This window comes from Macaca thibetana, chromosome X (genome assembly GCF_024542745.1).
Source record: "Macaca thibetana thibetana isolate TM-01 chromosome X, ASM2454274v1, whole genome shotgun sequence".
In the NCBI taxonomy this organism is placed as follows: Eukaryota; Metazoa; Chordata; class Mammalia; order Primates; family Cercopithecidae; genus Macaca; species Macaca thibetana.
Genome location: NC_065598.1, coordinates 62,259,257 through 62,275,155, shown reverse-complemented (window position 1 = coordinate 62,275,155; position 15,899 = coordinate 62,259,257). Strand labels below are relative to the sequence as shown.

General features: G+C 39.2%; 1 protein-coding gene across 3 annotated transcripts in view; it reads right to left on the bottom strand.

The window, feature by feature from the left end:
* The window catches only part of HEPH (hephaestin), a 92,665-nt gene that overhangs the window by 48,806 nt on the left and 27,960 nt on the right, over nt 1–15,899 (bottom strand). For all 3 annotated transcript variants that reach the window (XM_050776841.1, XM_050776842.1, XM_050776843.1), the window contains exons 10-15: nt 14,793–15,004; nt 13,657–13,807; nt 11,888–12,100; nt 9,087–9,300; nt 3,339–3,478; nt 2,414–2,545 (exon numbers count right to left, since the gene is read on the bottom strand). In XM_050776841.1, coding sequence (XP_050632798.1) covers nt 2,414–2,545; nt 3,339–3,478; nt 9,087–9,300; nt 11,888–12,100; nt 13,657–13,807; nt 14,793–15,004 — 1,062 coding nt within the window. The remainder of the gene's footprint in view (nt 1–2,413; nt 2,546–3,338; nt 3,479–9,086; nt 9,301–11,887; nt 12,101–13,656; nt 13,808–14,792; nt 15,005–15,899) is intronic.

The window sequence follows — 15,899 nt, the reverse complement described above, 5'->3', positions numbered from 1 at the left end:
AAAATTTTAACCAAAGAGATGAAAGATCTCTACAATGAAAACTACAAACACTGATGAAAGAAATTGAAGAGGATATAAACAAATGAAAAAATATCAAAATAATTAATATCATTAAAATGACCATATTGTCCAAAGCAATCTGCAGATTCAATGCAATTCCTCTAAAAATATCAATGTCATACTTAACAAAACTTTTCAAAAATTTGAACATTTATATGACACCAAAAAAGAACCCAAATAGCCAAAGCAGTCCTGAGCCATAAACAAATAAACAAATAAACCACTGGAGGCATTACATTACCTGACTTCAAAATATATTAAAAGGCTATGGTAACCAAAACAGCATGGTATAAAAATAGACACATAGACCAATGAAACAGAATAGAAAATCCAAAAATATTGCCACATATTTACAATCAACTGATCTTTGACAAAACTGACAAAAAGTTACATTGGAGAAAGAACATCCTCTTTAGTAAATAGTGCTGAGAAAATTGGATAGCCACATGCAGAAGAATAAAACTGGACCTCTATCTCTCACCATATACAAAATTATCTTACAATGGATTAAAGACTAAAATGTCAGATGTGAAACTATAAAAATAGTAGAAGAAAACTGGAGAGAAACTCTCCTGAACATTGGTTGAGTCAAAGAATTGATGACCTCAAAAGTACAGTTAATAAAAGCAAAAATAGGCAAATGGGACTATATTTAACTAAATATTGCGCAGCAAAGGAAATAACAGAGTGAAAAGACAACCTGTTGAATGGGAGAAAACAATTACAAAGTATTCATTTTGCAGGGGACTAATACTAGAATACCAAGAAACTCAAGCAAGTTAAAAGGAAAAAAAAAAACACATTAAAAAGTGGGTAAAAGACATGAATAGACATTTCTCAAAATAAGACATACAAATGGCCAACAGGTATATGAAAACATGCTCAACATTACTAATTATCAGGAAAATGCACATTAAAACCACAATGACAGATCATCTTATCCTAGTCAGAATGGCTATTACTAAAAAGACAAAAAATAATAATAATAACAGATGCTGGCAAGGATGCAGAGAAAAGGGAACTCTTACACACTATTGGTGGAAATGTAAACTAGTGGAGGCACTATAAAACATGGTACAAAAATTTCTAAAAAAACTAAAAAATTACTATTCAATCCAGGAATGTCACTACTAGATATTTACCCAAATGAAAAGAAATCAATATATCAAAGGAATACCTGCACTTATATATAGCACTATTCACAATAGCAAATATATGAAATCAACCTGTGTTCATCAAGGGATGAATGGATAAAGAAAATGTGGTATATATACACAATGGAACACTATTCAGCCATAAAAAAGAATGAAATCATATCATCTGCAGCAACATGGATGGAAATGGAGGTCATTACCTTAAGTAAAATAAATCAGACCCAAAAAGACAAATATTGCATTTTCTCACTTATATGTAATAGCTAAAACCTTTGATCATATGGAAATAAAGAGTGGAAAGGTAGATAACGGAGACTAGGAAGGGTGGTGAGTGTTAAAGAAAGGGAAAGATGGAGAAAACTGATTTAAAGGGTAAAAGTATACAGTAAAATGGAATGAATTCAATGTCTGATAGCAGATTAAGATTACCATACTTAACAAAAATATATTATACTCGGATGATGGACACTATACATATTCTGACTTGATCATTATACGTAATATACATGTAACAAAATTTCTCACATACTCCTTACATTTGTACAAATAAAATAAAATATCCAACTGTGATTGGATATAGTAGTTAGAACTACTTTAAACCTATACATTATTTAAGATAGATTACCTCCTCTTAAATAGTAGTATGTTCCAAAGTTTCATTCTCAGCTAATATCATTGTCACTTTACACACTATCTCACTGGGTGATTACATACATATCATGATTTCAACTATCATCCATTGTAATTACTTACAACTGCTAAACCTCTATATCTATCCCAGGTGTCTCTTCCAAGTTACAGATCCATATCTCAAACTGATGATAATCTCCTATCCATACAGCTGTCTCATTTCCACCTGGAGTGTGGTGGCATGATCTTGGCTCACTGCAGCCTCCACCTCCTGGGTTCAAGAGATTCTCCTGACTAAACCTCCTGAGTAGCTGGGACTGCAGTTGCACGCCACTGCACTCAGCTAATTTTTGTATTTTTGGTAGAGATGAGGGTTCACCATGTTGACCAGGCTAGTCTTGAACTCCTGACCTCAAGTGATCCACCCGCCTCAGCCCCTCAAAATGCTGGGATTATAGGAATAAGCTACCACTCCAGTCTGAAGTACATAATTTTTAAAGGAACAATCCAGAAGCCTGAAGCAGAGGTGATGCATGTCCTTTGTTCTTTCACTAAGTGTCCTCACTCACCAGGCTCAGCAGCCAGTGGCCAGCCAGTAGTAGATTCTAGCACTCCATGAGCATGAACAGAGTAGGGGCGGCTGGCATTATTCTTGAATACCACAGTCAGGATATCACCAACTTCTCCTTTGATAAGTGGACCTAATGTAAACAAAAATAAGTAAATAAATAAAGTTTCATTAATGAAGGAGTAGGACAGGGAACATTAAAGAAAGGGACATACATGGGCACTTCATAGAATTAGGAGTTTACCCTGAAAAAAACATCCTTCTAAGACCTAGAAGGCATGGCTGGCTCCATTTTTAGATTCAGAAGTCCTTAAACTGTTACTATTACCCACAGGAAGAAGGTACTTCAACGACAAGATTATACTTTCAATTACCTCCACTTTTCCCACCCCTACCCTTTATCTATAACAGCCCTAAGGTCTAAAGAATCAAGGTGCTGTGGAATCATTGATGATAAGGAGTGATAAGTTTGGCAGACAATATAGAATTGAGAGGATCTCTTCAGGAGTCAATGGGTCCCTTCTGTACCATAACTAGAATAAGGGGGAAAACACCTAAAGCAATAGTTAAACAGGGGTACAATGAAAAAACTGATTCCTTGTATATATATATATTTTTTTCACTTTTTGATGTTCCTAAGTTCTCCTGCCCCTAGCATTTATTACAACTTACCATCCTCAGAAACTCATACCTTGACGATACAGAAAACCCAGTAAAACCTGGTTCATGTTGCAGCAGAATTCATGATTTCCCTCCTCCTCCTTCACTGTTTATTGTCGTGATTGTTTCATAAAATATTCCATAATTCCAGTGTATCATATGAAAACACTGAGAATGGGGAATAGTGAGGCCATCCTGGTACAACATAGCTGCCCTAGGTGCAGATCAGGCTGTTAAACATTAGGAGGGAAGTGGAATTCCCTTACCCAAGATTCCCAAGTGTTCTTCTGGTCCAGTCCTTGGCCGAGGGATCCTGAATGTACCATCAGTGTATTCCCTGAATACAGCTTTCTTGTATCTGGAACCCAGGAGCCCATCCTTGTTGTTCAGGAAAATGTAACCATAACTAGAAGAATCCAAAGAGTACTATCAGCACCTCCCATCCACCCCTCATTTTCATTTGAATATTTATGGGGAAGCTAAGTCAGAACCAGCTTCATGTCACAGATAGAAAAAAAAGGGGGGGATATATTTCTTTTTTTTCTTTTTAAAAAATTTTATTTATTATTTTTTTTTTTAGAGGGAGTTTCGCTCTTGTTGCCTAGGCTGGAGTGCAATGGCACGATCTCGGCTCACCACAACCTCCGCCTCCCAGGTTCAAGCGATTCTTCTGTCTCAGCCTCCAGAATAGCTGGGATTACAGGCATGCGCCCCCATGCCCGGCTAATTTTTGTATTTTTTAGTAGAGATGGGGTTTCTCCATGTTGGTCAGGCTAGTTTTGAACTCCTGACTTCAGGTGATTCACCCGCCTTGGCCTGCCAAGGTGCTGGGATTACAGGCGTGAGCCACCACGCCTGGTCCCTATTTCTTCTAATGTCAGACTTCTCACCACATTGGCTGCATAACCACAATTAAAGATGGCAGGTATGCCATACACGGTGGCTCATGCCTGTAATCCCAGCACTTTGGGATGCTAAGGCTGGTAGACTGCTTAAGCTCAGGAGTTTAAGACCAGCCTGGGCAACATGGCAAAACCCCATCTCTACTAAAAATAAAAATTAAAAAAATTAGCTGGGTGTAGTGGCTTGTGCCTGTAATCCCAACTACTTGGTTGGCTGAGGCACAAGAATCCCTTGAACCTGGGAGGCAGAGGTCACTGTCAGCCAAGATCATGCCACTGCACTCCAGCCTGGGCAACAGAGTGAGGCTTTGTCAAAAAAAAGAAAAAAGAATAAAGGATGGCAGGTTTCCTTGTTTGCCATCATCCAGATAGAAATTTGGTACATAATTAATACTACAAGAGAACTGAGCTAAGAATCAGAAGCCACAGGCTTTAGCTGCAGCCCTAATGATGTCTTGATGAAATTAGTTTTACAAAAGGGCAAGGTACAAGGTGGCAGGAAAGCATTAACTATGGTGAGGCATAGGAAGGGAATGAAATCTTACAGATTTTATCCTTATAGGATTCTGTCTAGTTTACAAAGAGATTTGTCATTTGACATTTCTAATAGGCCTATGGGGTTTAGGTAGGTGCCAGAGGTGTAATCAGTTGCACAGAGATGACAGGACTTATTCTACAAGAGACATTATTAGCCAGAAAGTGAGCCAGGATGTAGATTCAAGCCTGCTGCTCCTTCCCTCCCTCCTTTTCTAGTCCTGTTCTTTCATCTTATACAGCATAATTTTCAAGATGAGTATACTCAGGCTCAGAGAGAGGAAGTCACTTTTTAAAATTTCCAAAAACTGAAACAATTCAGAAGCAAAATCAAATAACCTCATTAAAAATGGGCAAGAAATGGGTGTGGCGGTGTGTGCCTGTAGTCCCAGCTACTTGGGAGGCCAAGGCATGAGAATTGCTTGAACCCGGGAGGCGGGGGTTGCAGTCAGCCGAAATCAAGCCACTGCACTCCAGCCTGCGTGACAAAGTGAGACTCCATCTCAAAAAAAAAAGCAAGAAAAATAAATCATTCTACCAAAAAGACACATGCACTCATATGTTCATCACAGCACTATTCACAATAGCAAAGACATAGAATCAACCTAGCTGCCCATCAATGGTGGACTGGATAAAGGAAATGTGGTACTTATAAACCATGGAATTCTACGCAGACTTTAAAAAGAATGAAATTATGTCCTTTTCAGCAACATGGATGTAGCTGGAAGCCATTAATTTCTCAGCAAATGAATGCAGGAACAGAAAGCAAAAATGTTCTCACTTATACATTGGGTACTTATGGACATAAAGATGGCAACAATAGAAACTGGTATGGGGGGCAAGGGTTGAAAACCTATTGGGTACTATGCTTACTACCTATGAGATGGGATCTGTACCCCAAACCTCAGCATCATATAATACACCCATGTAACAAACCTGCACAGGTACCCCCATACCTAAAATAAAAGTTGAAATTAATTAAAAGAAAGATTTAACAAGAGACACTGGGGATTACTAAAGGGGGACGGGAGGATGGGGAAAATGGTTGAAAAACTAACTATTGGATAGTATGCTCACTACCTGGATGACAGGATCATTCATACTCTAAAACGTAGCATTGCACAATATACCCATGTAACAAACCTGCACATGTACTCCCTGAATCTAAAATAAAAGTCAAAATAATTTTAAAAAAGTATTCTCACTTGGCCCTACCTGAATGCTAGCAACTAATAATACATTTTTTAAAAAACTGATGTAAATATCTCTCTCTTTTCTGGTTTCTTTTTTTTAAATTAAAAGATCTTGTTAGATGTTTCTCACTGGTTTCTGATCAGAAACAAATGAGAGGAACTAAATAAATAACTGATTTGATACCATACCTTCTGAAACTATTTCAATCAATAGAAAAAGAGGGAATCCTCCCTAACTCATTTTATGAGGCCAACATCATCCTGATACCAAAGTCTGACAGAGATACAACAAAAAAAGAGAATTTTAGACCAATATCCCTGATGAATATCAATGCAAAAATCCTCAATAAAATACTGGCAAACCGAATCCAGCAGCACATCAAGAAGTTTAGTCCACCATGATCAAGTGGGCTTCATCCCTGGGATGCAAGACTGGTTCAACATATGCAAATCAATAAATGTAATCCAGCATATAAACAGAACCAAAGACAAAAACCACATGATTATCTCAAAAGATGCAGAAAAGGCCTTCGACAAAATTCAACAGTCCTTCATGCTAAAAACTCTCAATAAATTCAGTATTGATGGAACACATCTCAAAATAATAAGAGCTATTTATGACAAATCCACAGCCAATATCATACTGAATGAGCAAAAACTGGAAGCATTCCCCTTGAAAACTGGCACAAGACAGGGATGCCCTCTCTCACCACTCCTATTCAACATAGTGTTGGAAGTTCTGGCTAGGGCAATCAGGCAAGAGAAAGAAATCAAGGGTATTCAGTTAGGAAAAGAAGAAGTCAAATTGTCCCTCTTTGCAGATGACATGATTGTATATTTAGAAAACCCCATCGTCTCAGCCCAAAATCTTCTTAAGCTGATAAGCAATGTCAGCAAAGTCTGAGGATACAAAATCAATGTGCAAAAATCACAAGCATTCTTATACACCAGTAACAGACAAACAGAGAGCCAAATCATGAATGAACTCTCATTCACAATTGCTTCGAAGAGAATAAAATAGCTAGGAATCCAACTTACAAGGGATGTAAAGGATCTCTTCAAGGAGAACTACAAACCACTGCTCAATGAAATAAAAGAGGACACAAACAAATGGAAGAACATACCATGCTCATGGATAGGAAGAATCAATATTGTGAAAATGGCCATACTGCCCAAGGTAATTTATAGATTCAATGCCATCCCCATTGAGCTACCAATGACATTCTTCACAGAATGGGAAAAAACTGCTTTAAAGTTCATATGGAACCTAAAAACACCCCGCATTGCCAAGAAAATCCTAAGCCAAAAGAACAAAGCTGGAGGGATCACACTACCTGACTTCAAACTATACTGTAAGACTACAGTAACCAAAACAGCATTGTACTGGTACCAAAACAGAGATAGAGACCAATGGAACAGAACAGAGCCCTCAGAAATAATACCACACATCTACAGCCATCTGATCTTTGACAAAACTGAGAAAAACAAGAAATGGGGAAAGGATTCCCTATTTAATGGTGCTGGGAAAATTGGCTAGCCAGAAGTAAAAAGCTGAAACTAGATCCTTTCCTTACTCCTTATATGAAAATTAATTCAAGATGGATTACAAACTTAAATGTTAGACCTAAAACCATAGAAACCCTAGAAGAAAACGTAGGTAATACCATTCAGGACATAGGCATGGGCAAGGTCTTCATGTGTAAAACACCAAAAGCAATGGCAACAAAAGCCAAAATTGACAAATGGGATCTAATTAAACTAAAGAGTTTCTGCACAGCAAAAGACACTACCATCACAGTGAACAGGCAACCCACAGAACAGGAGAAAATTTTTGCAATCTTCTCATCTGACAAACGGCTAATATCCAGAACCTATAAAGAACTCAATCAAATTTATAAGAAAAAAACAAACAACCCCATCAAAAAGTGGGCAAAGGATATGAACAGACACTTCTCAAAAGAAGACATTCATACAGCCAACAGACACATGAAAAAATGCTCCTCATCACTCACCATCAGAGAAATGCAAATCAAAACCACAATGAGATACCATCTCCCACCAGTTAGAATGGTGATCATTAAAAAGTCAGGAAACAACAATAGTTGGAGAGGATGTGGAGAAATAGGAACACTTTTACACTGTTGGTAGGACTGTAAACTAGTTCAACCATTGTGGAAGACAGTGTGGCAATTCCTCAAGGATCTAGAACTAGAAATACCATTTGACCCAGCCATCCCATTACTGGGTATATACCTAAAGGATTATAAATCATGCTGCTATAAAGACACATGCACATGTATGTTTATTGTGGCACTATTCACAATAGCAAAGACTTGGAATCAACCCACAAGTCCATCAATGACAGACTGGATTAAGAAAATGTGGCACATATACACCATGGAATACTATGCAGCCATAAAAAATGATGAGTTCATGTCATTTGTAGGGACATGGATGCAGCTGGAAACAATCATTCTCAGCAAACTATCACTAGAACAGAAAACCAAACACCGCATGTTCTCACTCATAGGTGGGAACTGAACAATGAGAACACTTGGATACAGGAAGGGGAACATCACACACACCGGGGCCTTTTGTGGGTTGGGGGGAGAGGGGAAGGATAGCATTAGGAGATATACCTAATGTTAAGTGACGGGTTAATGGGTGCAGCACACCAACATGGCACATGTATACATATGTAACAATCCTGCACGTTGTGCACAAGTGCCCTTGCACTTAAAGTATAATAAAAAATAAATTTTAAAAAAAGTGATGTATACAACTTCCATGCTGTGTCCTTATAAACGAAGCTGCTTGCCCTAGACTTCTTTCTTTCTTCATGATAGCTGGGAATAGCTACAACTGGAATAGACATCTTGACCCCAGAAAGGAAAACAAGTGCTGAGGATGATAGGGTTCACCTGCCAGCCCTGAATTGCTCATATTTGTATTATTATGTGAAAAAGAAATAAAATTCTATCATATTTAAATCACTCTGTTTTGGACATTTTCTGCTACATAGCTTAGTCTGTACCTTAATAAATGCAATGCCATTTTGTCAAGGGGCAGCTGAGCTTGAGACATTCTGTCCCTTGAGTAAATCCTGTAAAATTTAAGTCCCAGGGTAAATACTTCAGTTAACTGAAAGAAGAGAGACAAAGATTAAGAGCGTGAAAGTGTGGGCAAGCTTTATTCCCTCACTATGTCAATATAGAAGCAGCACTGAGCTAGAATTCATAAGAGCTGCATTATAGCCCCATCTCCCAAATCTGTTGGTATCATATTAGGAGACCTGAGATAAGAGTCTCCTCATCTCAGAATTTCAGTATTCTCATTTGCAAAACACTTTTCTAAAAGTGTAATCCCTCCATTTCTGAAGCCTTACCTGTCCTTCTCAGACTGGTTGTGCCATTCCAATTCCCAGCTCCTGTCAGGGCAATAGTCCCACTCTACTTCTTCTGCCATGATATAGTAGATTCTTGCAGCTTGGTAGCGTTGGCGAGGGGTGGCTTGGTGGCCAGGACACTGGGAGACATTATAGATTGCCCTCATCCCTGCTTCTCGATGGCTGCCTGCCTGGCAATAAATCTCAAATGTCCCTAAGGGAGGATCAGAGAGAAAAATCTGACTCAGAACACCCCTGGGTGGTGCCTGGGGGATTTCCTGCCTTTCCCTAGGCATACTGTAGAAAATAATTAGTCTCAGATAGACTCAGATAAGGCTTTTGTCTTAACTACACATAGATAAAAGAGTATTAAAAGTTTATTGAGAGTAATGAGCTCAAAGGTTAAGAGCTCCAGCTCCAAAGCTACATACACTGGGTTTATTAAAACTAAACTCAGACACTAGAATAACCAACTTCTTCCAGGGTGTTTCTAGTTTTAGCACTGTAAGTCCCATATTCCTAGAAACCCCGTAGTACTAGGCAAACTGCCATGGTTGGTAACCCTATCTTTCATTTATTATATATAAATCATATACATACATATATAATATATGTGTGTGTGTATATATATATACACACATAAAACCTTGTGGCAATTGCTAAACCTCTGTGTTTTTCAGTTCCCTCATCAGTAAAATGAGGATTATTTTACTTTATTTGGTTGTTTTACAACTAAACCCAATAATTTGTGAACAGTGCTTAGTATAGAACATATTCAATGCTCAGTTAAGTGATGCTATAAATAAGTAAATATAGCTATAATAATACTTATTCCAAGAAAAACAATGATGAGTTGTTTCCCACCAAGTACCAAAGAAATAAAATAGAATTTAATAGTTAGCTAAAAAGAAAGAGAACGTCTTGATTGCAGAGGGATGCTTACCTAAGACAGCTTTAGAAGGTCCTTCACTCTTTTTTTACAATGGAATGTGCAGGTAACAGTCTTAAATGTCTGTGTTGTGGAGTTGCCGCAACCGGATCTTAAGCTCCAAATTTCTACCTCAAGGATACTCAAACTCAACGTCGATCAAAGAAGCTAACATTCGTAGAACATTACTCTCATCGTTTCCTTACTTTGCTGCTCAGTGCTTATCCCATCACTACAAACTCTTCTTCCTGGCTTTCAAAGCCTTCTATGAGTTAGCCCCAAACTACCTATCCAGTTCTACTTCCCACACATTGTCTCAAATTCAACTATCACTCCAACTACACGGAACTCTGACTGCTTCTCTCACACATTTCATTCATTCCTACCTTGAAATCTTCATTCATTTTGTCACCCTCTTTGTGGAACTTACCTGTCCACCCAACCCCCAAGTATCAATGAGAGTCCACTCATTATCCAAGACCCAATTCATGTTTCTTTTCCAGAAAGCCCTCCCTGACTATTTTGGCCCAAACAGAGTTCTGCATTCTTCGCTTCTCCACCCCTAATGCACTTTATATCTAAAGCATATGTTAAAGGGCTAAGTGCCCCTCTCTTTTAAAATGATCCCTTCTACTAGTTTATAAACACCTTGAAAGAAAGGGTCTGTTCATTTCTTTCCACATCTACTTATTTTATTTCCCTTACCACCCTTATCTATTGCATCAGTAAATCCTATCAGCAATTCCTTCAAAATTATTTTTTCATTTCCACTGCCTCTTCCCTAGTCCAAGCCACAAGCTTCTCTCACGAGAAAACTACAATAGCCTCCAAACTGTCCTTTCTATTTCTGAAGAGACCAGCTTTATGTCAAGTGTTTGTCAAACTCAGGACTAGGTTAAATTTATTAAAGTGTTGAAGACACTTGTTCAAGGATGTTTTTGCCCCGAAATATGCATGGAATTTACAGGAGTAAAACAAAAGTTTAATAGGAACTGTGTGGAGCTGACAGGTTGTTCTTACAAACACTATTGTCATCTAATGGCTGGGAAAAAAAATACACCATAGGGACAAAAGAAAAGATAACTGCTCCATTATGAAATGCTAGAAATACCTAGAATCTGAAGAAACGTTATAGTCAAACATCTTCATAAAAGGAAGAAAAAGGATATGGAGGGAAGGAGAGATGGAGGGAGGACAAAAGGACAGAAGGAAGGAAGGCAGAAAGGAAAGAATCAAGGAAGGAAGAAATCTAGCTAGAGAGAAAGGAAGTAATTAGACCAAAGTTTGCAGCAAGTTAATGAAAGAGCCTGAACTAGGGCTCCTGTGTTCTGATTTCCAGGCTGAAATTGTTACATCACCACACACACATACAAACACACACAATGGGGTGGCCGGGGGCAGCAGGGGAGGAGGGGTGTGTCACGGGGAGAAAGAGAGAGAGGGAGAGACCAGAAATGCGAAAGTCTGTAGAAATCCTCAGAGTATCAATTTGATAGCACTTATAAGTGCATTTTATTTACCTTCCTCCCAATAAAAGTACTATATCTAAAAAATCTCTATGTGGTCAAGTCCACTCCCTGCCATGTAAGAACTGCACTAAAGCTGATCAACATCCCAACTTCCCTTCTGTTGTTCCAGAAAAGAGCTTCCTCTACCTTCTACTAACTCTATTCTGCCTGCAGCTGAGTAGGGAACCCAAGTAACCAGAACATGGAGAGCACATTGAAGAAGAAAAAGACAAAAGTGTTTTTAAAAACTTCCTAGAACCGTCAGCATGCCTCTTCTTTTCTCTTCACCATCCCTCCCTCGTCCCGACCCCATTCCTGGCCCTATACCCAATAAAGCCTCTAGGGCCAGCCGCTAAGGCACTTACCAAGGTTGTCAGGCTGCATGATGGCCATGACAAAGGTATGAGGAAAGAGCATGGCTGCACCCTTCCTCATGCCCTGAAGCTGCACAGTGTTGCCCTGGAACATGACTCCGTGCACATCAGTCTCTGTGCCCAGGCCGAGCAGGTGCCAGGCCACTGTGTCACCTTTGCACATGTCCAGCCTGGGCAGGTTGGAGAACAGAAACCCATTAATGGCTGGAAAACAAAAACACAAGACAAGATGGGGAGATGAGACCAGACTACTCCAGCATTGGCCAGCAGCATGGTATCAGCTATGTACTATGGTTTCACACAACTTGAAACTGCTGAGTCATCCTCAACACCTCTGCCTTCTTCTCTAATCCACTTTAACTCTACTTGTGATTATCTGCGTCTTTGAGATGAGCACTCAACTGTCCTTTCTTGCCTCACCTCCACCATGATCCACATCCTGACAACATTGAACCACTACTACACACACACACACACACACACACACACACACACACACCAATCTCTCCTATTCCCTATTTCTTGAAACTCTCCTTCCTTGGTTTCTGTGGCAACATACTTTCTGGTCCCTTTACAACCACTCTGATTGTTCCTTTTCTACATTGATCTCATTTTCCACCCCTCCATAATGTGTTGGGGATCTGAAAATTCCATCTTCAGCTCTCAACCTGTTTCCTCCTCTTCATCTTCACTGCTACTGCCCTAGTTCTGGCCCTCATCCTCCCTGGCCTGAACTCCTACAATAGCCTCCTCTCTGGTACTCCTACCTGAAATCTGTCCTCCCATCCTCTTACACACACACAAACACACACACACACACACACACACACACACACACGCCATTGTCCTTATCTATGAGCTCTATTTGTCTCTGCATTACCGAAACTTTAAACATTGTAGGCGCTTTGATAATACCTGTTGACTTTTCACATAGTTTCCTCTTTCTGGAATAAACTTCCCTTATGGTCTCTTTCTATGGCATCCTACCACTTACCCATCGTATCTTTGTTCAGATATCCTCTGTAAATCAGTTATAACACTCTCTTTGATCCATGAAACTTTTATCCCACAAAATTCTGCAGTATCAGTTGCTGTGGAATGTAATTGATATACTTTCTGGTGATTTACTTACAAATCTATTTCCTGCACTGGATTGACATAACAGGAAGCATATCATTTTTTTTCTATATCTATGTGACTGCCTGAGCACCTAGCACATTACCTAGTACCAATTAGGCACTCAGTAAATTCTAACTGGAATGAACTTTGCTCATGAGACAGTTTTACTTTTTCCAAATGATGAAACTAACTAGTAATGGGAACCAAGAGATGGAGCATTTCAAGTGAAGGGAACAGCACTGCAAAAGCATGACATCAGCATGTTCACAAGAAAAATAGCCCCAGTTGGCTGGAGTATGGGGTGGGGGAGCAAAGGTACTAAAATATAAGGAAGAGGGAGATAAGATTGGAAAGGTATCATCTGGCTTATTCTTCACAATCCCTTGTAGATTTCTTGTGCACAATCCTCATTTTGCAGTACTTTCTTCCAGTGCCCCCCATACTGTGTAACACAGAACACAGCACCCAAAGGTACTAAGTATAAGATCTGTTGTGTTTGGTTTAACCTCTCAATCTATCTCGCCTCTTAGACAGAGATGACCAATAAAATCAGTGTTTTCAGGATTGGTCATGATTACGGTTAAAGTTAGATTTTACTTGGGACCCCCCAATTTAGCCCAGGGCAAAAGTACTCCCAATACCATGCATCCGATTGGAGTCTTGGAAGCCCTCAACATCCTCTGAAAGCAGTCGGAAATCCAACATAGCAGCTGCTTGATTGGCATTGCTGTACCAGCTCTTGTTCTCATCCAACACAGTGAAGAGAAGAAAGAATTCTTTATCCACCCCTTTCTGCAGGCCCAATAGAAGAAAGTAGAGGGAAAAATAACAATGGTTTCAGCAGTTGTGGACTGTGTCGTTACAGATCAAGGGATGCCAGATTCTTTGCCATTTCCTTTTCCCATTTTGAGCCCATACCTCCTATCCAGAGCTGCAGCAGTTTTTCCTTAGGTAACCTCAAATTGCAGATGAGAGAAGAAGATCAGAATAAAAGGACAAGCCTGACAGGGAAGAACGTATGAAAGTGGGCAGGGAAGGAGCATAGGGATAAGACATAAGAGGTATACAGTGTAAAAGAAGAGAGCTGGGAATCACCTGGGGAGAGGAATGAGGGGAGGTGGCTAGAAAAGCAGGGGGGCATCTTGGGGGAAAACCAGAAAATAAAAGATAAGTAATATCAGTATTAATTATTGTTACCACTAACATTTATTGAGTGCTTACTACGTGCCAGACCCAGTGCTAAGCACTTTATATGGATTATTTTAATTAATCTTCACAGAAACCCAAGGTGTCTTCTTCCATTGTTATGCCATTTTTACAAATGAAGAAGTGGAGTCAAAGAGAAGTTAAGTAGCTCAACCAGTGTTACACAGCTAGAAATCGTGGGCTGAATACAAAAGAAGACAAGCAAACATTAAAGCAGATTTACCAATCAGGAGCAAGGTTTAGGGGCCACCAAGGTGGGTGAGAGGGAGAGGGAAGAAGGAGAGGGGGAGGAAGGGAGGGAAGGAGGGAAGGAAGGAGGGAGGAAAGAAGGAGATGATGAAAGGATATCGTGAATTATCTGCAAGGCTAAAGAAGATATATATTTGTCAGTACAAAAAATAACATGCAAGATAGCATGAGGTCACCAACTATTAATTTCTGATGGACCAGATTGATTATTTTTCCTCTATTCCATAAACTTTAGAACCCAGTTCCATGCTTAACTCCTATCCAGCAACCCAGCTTCATCCTTCTCCCAGCAGGCTTCCTAGCCAGATAACTCCGACAATACCTGCTTGCCATCTGCACCCAAGGCACCAGCCCTGCACACAAGCAGCGGGCCCACCAGGCCAGAATTTGTGTCTTTTATGGGATCTGCGGCAGAGAAGTACATCCAGGTGAGACAAGCAGGATCCTGAGCAGTGGGACCGGCATGCGGGGGGACTGTCCAGCGGTACGTTACTTTCTCAAAGGGCTTGGCAACCAAGCCAGGGTGAGATGAGCCTGTAGGGAAAATATGGGACTAATTACTTAGATTGACTAGAATGAGAATCATCAGCTCCAAACAGCAAAATAAAGATAATGAACTACAAAGGCATTTTGGAGCAGCAGTAGCAGCAACATGGAATATTGAATATTGAGGAGAACTCTGGTCAAGGAGTCAAGAGATGAGTTTATTTTCTTGTTCTGCCACTACTTGCTATATGAAATGCAGCAATTTAATCTTCCCTATGTTTCAGTTTTCCAAGATCATAGGACCTTGGGACTAAAAGGGACTTTAAGTCTTATTTGGAACATCTCTCACTTGAAAACATACATTAATCTGCTCTTACATCCCTACTTCTGCTTAAAACTCTGCAGTGATGAGGGACTCACTACCTGCCATTATAGCCCATGTCATCTTTGAACAGCTCTGATTATTTAATATTTTTTATTTTAATATGTATTATGTACATGTGGGTGTGTATATGTTATGTATGTATGTGTATATATATATACACACATATATATAAAAAACACTAAGGCTGTAATTTCTAAATGGACACAAGACATGGTCAAGCAATGCACAGACTTTTTTCAAATTTTCATGCCATCAGTAATTAAAGAAGTACAATTGAAAATAGCTAGATAACTTTTTTACAAATTAATTTAGCAAAGATTTTACAAATTGTAATAATGCATGATGGTAAGAAGTGGTTTAGATGGCAACTGCCCTACTCACTCATCTATAAAGAGTGTAAATGTAAAAGGAAATAACACTTTTGAAAAAAATGTAGACAAAATTTGAAAAAAAAAATGTAGACAAAAGTGTAGACAAAGCTAGTTATTTAAAAGGTTCATATCCACAAGTAGAATAGTATATGCAATAAATACTGAATGTTCAACATAAAATAATCAA